The sequence below is a fragment of the Limulus polyphemus genome, unplaced genomic scaffold (assembly GCF_000517525.1).
Source record: "Limulus polyphemus unplaced genomic scaffold, Limulus_polyphemus-2.1.2 Scaffold1718, whole genome shotgun sequence".
Taxonomy (NCBI): Eukaryota; Metazoa; Arthropoda; class Merostomata; order Xiphosura; family Limulidae; genus Limulus; species Limulus polyphemus.
In genome coordinates, this window is record NW_013667328.1 from 51,193 (window position 1) to 58,751 (window position 7,559).

At 33.3% G+C, this 7,559-nt stretch overlaps 1 protein-coding gene across 1 annotated transcript in view; it reads right to left on the bottom strand.

Moving 5' to 3' along the window:
- Window positions 1-1,290: 1,290 nt before the first annotated feature.
- Window positions 1,291-7,559, bottom strand: part of LOC111087088 — a 16,262-nt gene continuing 9,993 nt past the window's right edge. Inside the window, exon 8 of the mRNA XM_022392452.1 lies at window positions 1,291-1,329. Within this exon, the coding sequence (XP_022248160.1) occupies window positions 1,298-1,329 (32 nt within the window). The 3' untranslated portion in view covers window positions 1,291-1,297. The remainder of the gene's footprint in view (window positions 1,330-7,559) is intronic.

Below are 7,559 nucleotides of genomic sequence, written 5' to 3' on the forward strand. Positions count from 1 at the left end.
TACCCTCGCATGGACCTAATGAACCTTCATGCCAATTTTGGTGAAGATCCATCTACACCCTGCGAAGTAGTTACATGGACATATAACTGATAGTACTATTATATTTATATAGATATGTTTCAAAATAATATTTGTAACTGTAGATAAGTCAAGATAAGAAAGACTAAAATAAAAAATAGATCACCTAAGTTGGTTATTAACTGTTTATGTTTTGCATTCAGTTTGCTTGTGCTTTTTCTCTGATTTTCTTCACATCTTTCACCCCAGTGCATTAAACTAGGCCTAAACTGTCCTCTCATATGTAAACCTCCGAAACCTCTTTGTTTCCACCTGCTCCATTATACAGGCGCATAACTTTCATATTATAATGTGTTCATATCTCTGTTATAGGACCAGTGCTCGTCAATGTGTAAAAAAAAAAGAAATTAAGTACATTTTTATAACATGTGTATATATTAAACAATTCGTTTTCCACAGACTTTACTTATCTACTTTTCTGATGTACTTCTGTAATATCCTGTCCTTACATTTTCTATATTTCATATAATTTTATTTTTGAAACCTTAAAAATAAAAATTAGAATTCAATAAAGGTAAGAATATGATGTTTATGTTTACACAAATTAATCTAACAACTTCAATTCTTTCAATTCTTGTGTGATCTTTTTATCGTACTGAACCGCTTCTTCTGCCAGTTTGTTATGTGCTCCCAGCTGATTTTTGTATCCTGTGAAAGACACCAAGAAACCGGAGTTAGTAAAAAGATGGGAGAAAAAGTATATAAATAACAATAGCAACATAACATCCGACTAGAAACCGCATAATTCTGTTTTAGTTGTGCTAACTTATGCTCTACAAAATTAGAAGACAAAAAAAAACTCTTCCTTGGATGAGTTTGATTCTTCAGTGACATGTACCCCAGTTAACGAGATATATTACCAGTTTGTTTGTTTGAAGTTAAGCACAAAACTACACAATGGGCTATCTGTGCTGTGCCCACCACGGGTATCGAAACCCGGTTTCTAGCGTTGTAAGTCTGCAGACATACCGCTGTGCCACTGGGGGCTACATTACCAGTATATTATAAGCCAAACATTTATGGAAACTAACAGAAAAGAAAAATATTCTAATACAGTCATTTTAAATCAGTATTCTGCATTAACAACAACAACGCTGTAAAAATCATAAGTTGGTCAAATAAATTAAGTATTTTATAAGAAAATAAGCATTAACACTTATAGGATCAAGCTAACTGTACCCTACCTTTAGAAGTCCAATGAATTATAGGCTTCACTTCCTCATACAATAATATTTTGATTGGTAAAGGAACCTACAAAATAAACATTATACATTTTCTGGCACAGAGGTGATAACGACATCTCTTCATTGCCTAAACTTAAAACTTTTGTAACTATTACTCTGTGACATGGCCAAATTTAATTACATACATATTCATAAAAAGTTCATGGTAAAATAAATAACTTTGTTGACACCTATATCGCTATCTAATATCATCTGACTATTGATTTTATTTGATGATCACCATATGGGTCAAAACAACTTTACGGTAAAGAAAGGATTTGGATGTAGAAGTCGAAAGAGACCAAATAGAGAGGTTTCGGTATGACCTTATTGGCCAAGCTAAGCTCGAACAAGTAACTACTGAATCATTGAGTAAATAATATGGAATTCAGAAACACTTATAACGTTAGTAATACACCGCTAACGTACTTGTCAAATATCAAAATAGTGCGCATTCGCTGTAAATATTCTTTCAGGAGTAAAGACTGAGACAGAGTGGGGTTTGAGCCTACGTTTTGTTAACTGTCATCTTCCAACTAAACTAATGACTCAAATTATACAGGTCTCAGACTATTTTAGCAGGATTACAAACTTCATCTTCGAATTTTCCAATTCGTCCGGGAATATTGGAATCCACATATATATTGCCATTTTCTTGAGAAGTACCTAGACGCAGAATCGAATCACACTAAAGTCTCATTTTGATCTCCAGGAGAGCCCCAACCAGCTGAATAATAATATATTTTGGTTTCCAGGAGAGTGTCCCCACAAACAGGACTGGATAATTGGTCCACCTGAAGAGGAACTGTTGTAAACTTGTGATGATGATAGGCCAATCATTAAATGGAAACTCATTAAAGATGAGTACATAATAAGATCCCTCTACAAATATATGTAATGTCGGACACTAGTTTAAGCTTCGTTTTGACATCAAGAAACTTATTTTATTTAGTCTGGAGATCCTTTCACCGAGTTTTGTTTACTAGACGGGATCTCCAAGGTAGATAGAAGCATTAGGTTCGAGATTAAATTCTACTGAACCTGGTCAGTACTTTCAGTTGTGGGCGCGTTATAAAAGTAAACCAATCTTGTTAATCTCTCTCTTTTGTCAGTAGTTCAACACTAAGGGCAGATGTATCTATATCTTATGGGCCTCTCATTCGGTTAGTTCACGTCCGTGTGTGTTATTTAAGTAGAAAATTCTAGTTACACGAAGCAAATTCTTGATTTCTTGGCTTAGTGGCAAACGGTCGGGATGGGTTTTGTTGTTGTTGTATTATTTTTGTTTTGTTTTGCATGTAATTAAAATTTACTATTCAGAAGCTGTTTACAAAAAAAAAAAAGAAAACATATACATATCCAATTTAGTTTAAAATAGAGAATGATTAGGTTGGGAGCTTCGCTCTGCTGTCAAAATGGTTCGCGGAGCTCAAACGCTTGAAAATTTAGACAGGTAAAATCACTGAGCAATTAGAACGTAAAATTTGCCAGTATGAACTTGGTTTAATTACACGAATGAAGTGTTTGTGAAAGACAGCGGGTTGTACTACAGAATTACTGACATTCGTCGCAAACTAACTCTTAGTTGGTGTGACCAATGTATTTTTGTTAAGTATAATAAAAGACAAACAAACTGTTACTAAACAATATATTAAATCTATATAAATAACTAGGGTAAATATATATCATCCTCCGTAGCGAGATTTTACTTACGGAAGAAATGACTTTTTCTTCGTGCTCTTTAATAAGCCCAAAGTGACTCTTATTCTAAAGGAAGAGACAAAGAATAGTGTGTCATCATGAATCAGTGAAACAAACACATCACTTATAAGTTTTTGAAACATCCTATAATATATAGTATAAAAGAACTTTTTCAAGAAGTACTACTAACATATCTTATTGAAATTACTGATGAGGTATATATTACTGAAGAACTGAAACAATGACACACTAATTACATACTACTGAAATCGTAACACATTGATAACACACTACTGAAACAATGACACATTGATAACACGAGACTGAAATTGTAACACACGACTGAAACAATGACACACTAATTATACACTACTGAAATCGTAACACATTGACAACACACTACTGAAACAATGACACATTGATAACACGAGACTGAAATCGTAACACAATGATAACACACGACTGAAATAATGACACACTAATTATACACTACTGAAACAATGACACTTTGATAACACACGACTAAAACAATGACACATTGATAACACAAGACTGAAACAATGGCACACTAATTATACACTACTGAAACAATGACACATTGATAACACACGACTAAAACAATGACACATTGATAACGCAAAACTGAAACAATGACACACTAATTATACACTACTGAAATCGTAAAACATTGATAACACACGACTGAAACAATAACACACCAATTACACACTACTGAAACAATGACACACCAATTATACACCACTGAAACAATGACACACTAATTATACACTACTGAAACAATGACATATTTATAACTCAAGACTGAAACAATAACACACCAATTACACACTACCGAAACAATGACACACCAATTACACACTACTGAAACAATGACACACCAATTATACACTACTGAAACAATGACACACTAATTATACACTACTGAAACAATGACACACTACTGAAACAATGACACACCAATTATACATTACTGAAACAATGACACACTAATTATACACTACTGAAACAATGACACACTAATTATACACTACTGAAACAATGACACATTGATAACACGAGACTGAAACATTGATAACAAGATACTGAAACAATGACACATTGATAACACGAGACTGAAACAATGGCATATTGATAACAAGATACTGAAACAATGACACATTAATAACACGAGACTGAGACAATGACACATTGATAACACGAGACTGAAACAATGGCACATTAACAACAAGATACTGAAACAATGACACACTGATAACACGAGATTAAAAGCGTAGCGCATCAACAACTGATGGATAAGGCCTTAAGTATCAGTGACAGAAAGGAAAAATTATAATAGCGTTAGGAACCGACACGTTTACAAAAAAATACCACCAACCATCACTAATTTGAAGGAAATGACAACTATTCTAACTTCAAAAACTAAACATAGTAATATAAGTTAACTCTGTAGCTTGGATTCAACACAGATTTAATTATACGGAGGTTAGAGTCCAATGAGAAATTAGATCAACTAGGCAACAATTATAAACAAACTTGTTCAACGGACGCGTTACAGAATCTACAAGTTCCATCACAACAATCTATAACAGCAAACTCACATTAAAAGTGGAACAAATAATATACACAAAAGTTACGTGAAAAGTGCTGAAATATATATATCGACAGTTCTTAAAAGGATTGACTGAACAAAGGAGTTGTGTTTCTAGATGAATAAAAAACAGACGTTCATGTCACATAGAAATATATATATCGACAGTTCTTAAAAGGATTGACTGAACAAAGGAGTTGTGTTTCTAGATGAATAAAAAACAGACGTTCATGTCACATAGAACTATATATATCGACAGTTCTTAAAAGGATTGACTGAACAAAGGGGTTGTGTTTCTAGATGAATAAAAAACAGACGTTCATGTCACATAGAAATAGTTGAAAAACTTTTAACTACTCTTTTAATATCAATAAACTTTCTTTGAGAAATGTTTTATGGGTGAATGATCCAAAAGTTAAATCTTAAAATGATCACTGGAAATATAATGGTTATTTTCTTTTATCTTCTTCTGTATATGAACAGGAAAAGTACAGTTATTTAATTAGTTTCTAGTCAGTTCTGCTCGAGACTCTCATATGATCATAGGCTTACGTTTTTAATTAGAATATTGTTTTTGTAATATAGGTTACAGTGCCCAAAATAGGTAACACATAAACTTAAGAGGATTAGGCAGACGATATTCAGTTCGAAGCATTTTGTGAATCAAAAGGCATTATTAGCTCGAGTGAAAGCATTTTAGTAAATTAAACTCTATTTTAATAATTTAAAAGAGGACACCAGTAACTTGAGATAATTATATCAGATACAATTAGATATAATACAACCAAACAACCCAGTAAATAATCGAATTGTTGTAATACAACGTATAACCAACTTGAAAAGGTTGTAATAATTACCATTAGACTGAAAGCGTCATATTGTTAATAATCTTTTAACTTAACCCACACAACATATCACAAACTGAACACTATAAACAATACATCATAAATTTACAGCAGAAAACATCATTCCTAGCGAAAGTACCCAACTAATTCATAAACTCAACGTAATTAATAAATATTTGATATTCTTTTGAGAATATTAGGCATGAAAAACATTCGTATTTAAACCAAAAAGAGACACCACTTGGTCCAACAAAATCACTAATGCAACTTTACTAACGTGAGAAAACTTTCTTAGTTCCCTATTGTGTGTTCCTTTCATCGCTTCTGTCCACGCGCTGATCACCTGACGTTTCATGACTGGTGAGAGAGAATGTAAAATATTCACATTTAACTGACTTTGTGAAATAAAGATAAGATTTCATTCTAATTTCCAAATGCGTTTTTGTTAAGATGATAAATAAAATATCAACTACAATATGGCAACAAATAGAACATGGATAAGGAAGAGTGCATGAGCCCTAACAGGATTAATCTTAATAAGAGTAGGAAATACGTATTAATTTGAATAATTAACTAATATAATTAATGCTATTTGTAACATGTTATCATTTTTATTCCCTCATTTGTTACCAACACAAGATCGGATTTCCTTCCTGCTATAAATATACGAGTTGAATTAGAATTAGGCTACTCTTGATTTGCTGGTGTGTGATTTTTGTAGTCATGTAAATGTGTATGAAGACACTGCAACACCGGAATATTTTCAACTTATTGAGATAAATCGTCCTTTGTTAAGAACATTAGCTGTCTTTAAAACTACTTCCTCCATCATCCGTCGTTCTCACTTTGTTGACTGTGGTTATACACTGAACAACGTAAATTCCTTTGTAAATATGTCAAAACTTGCGTTTTTACATATATGGCAAAGTCACTCTTAGAACACAAATATAGACAAGCTTTCTACAGATCCCGTACTCTAAAGCCATGTTTAAGTAGGTCAAAGGCATGAAGTCCATGACAGGCATTTGGTGAAATGACATTGCTGTGATTCCAATTTCTTAGACCATGTTTTCTTATGAAGACAACCTTTGATTTCAAGGTGTGACTTGAAGTTTGTGAACCTCTAACTTATGAGTTTTCTAGTTTATTACCTTGCTAAAGGTATAAGATATGCCCAGCTTCAACGTAATAACTTTTTGAGTCGGACGGTTCTCTTTCGTAACTACAGCTTTTACTTTGTAGATGAAAAGAATTGCTCTTGGTTAAGTTAAGGTGTGGTTGCGAAGCATATTATTGCCCTAAATTCTGTGCTGTGTAAGTTGTTTCCGCTTCCATGGAGGATATTAAAGTATCCCTTTACCAAGACACTGTGTCCTTTAGCACTACATCATATACCAATCTCGCAATATGAAGTTTATTCGGGGAGGCTTTGTATTCCTCCAGCCACAAGACTACATGTCACTGTACTGCACGATCAAGTGGGTGAGAATTTGTGAAGAATCAAATACTTAGGGGCAAAATATATCGCCTGTGGCACTACAGTTGAAACTGAGGCGACATGCTACCGTATTAGCACATACAAATCGTTCAAATAAAGCTCAATTAACCCTCTATAGTACAAGCATTGTTAATGAAGAACTTATCAACAAGAATAGCAAGGATAACGTTTTAATTTAAAACTGAGTAAAATAAGTTACACATTAACCTCACAAAAATTTCGTAAACTTGCTTTAGGTTACTTACATAAAAAAATGTTTACGATTGTTTTCTATTAATGGCTAATTATGAAGATTATTGAACAGAGTTGTTTAAACATTTGTTTAACAACAAGTAAAAGCTTGGAAAGGTCTATTCTTTCATTGGTGGTGTGTCCGTGGGCCAGACTAGTTTCGGAGAATTCCACTCCTCATCAGTGACCCTGGACACTACCACCGAATGAAACTTCAGACCAAACCAAGCCTTTATAGTAGTGAGGTATCGAGGGGGTATAGTGAGGGTCACTGATGAGGAGTGGAAAGAATTGACTATTCTAAGCTTTTACTTGTTGTTAAACAAATGTTTCAACAACTCTACTTATTCAATTATGTATCAGCTGCCCAGTGT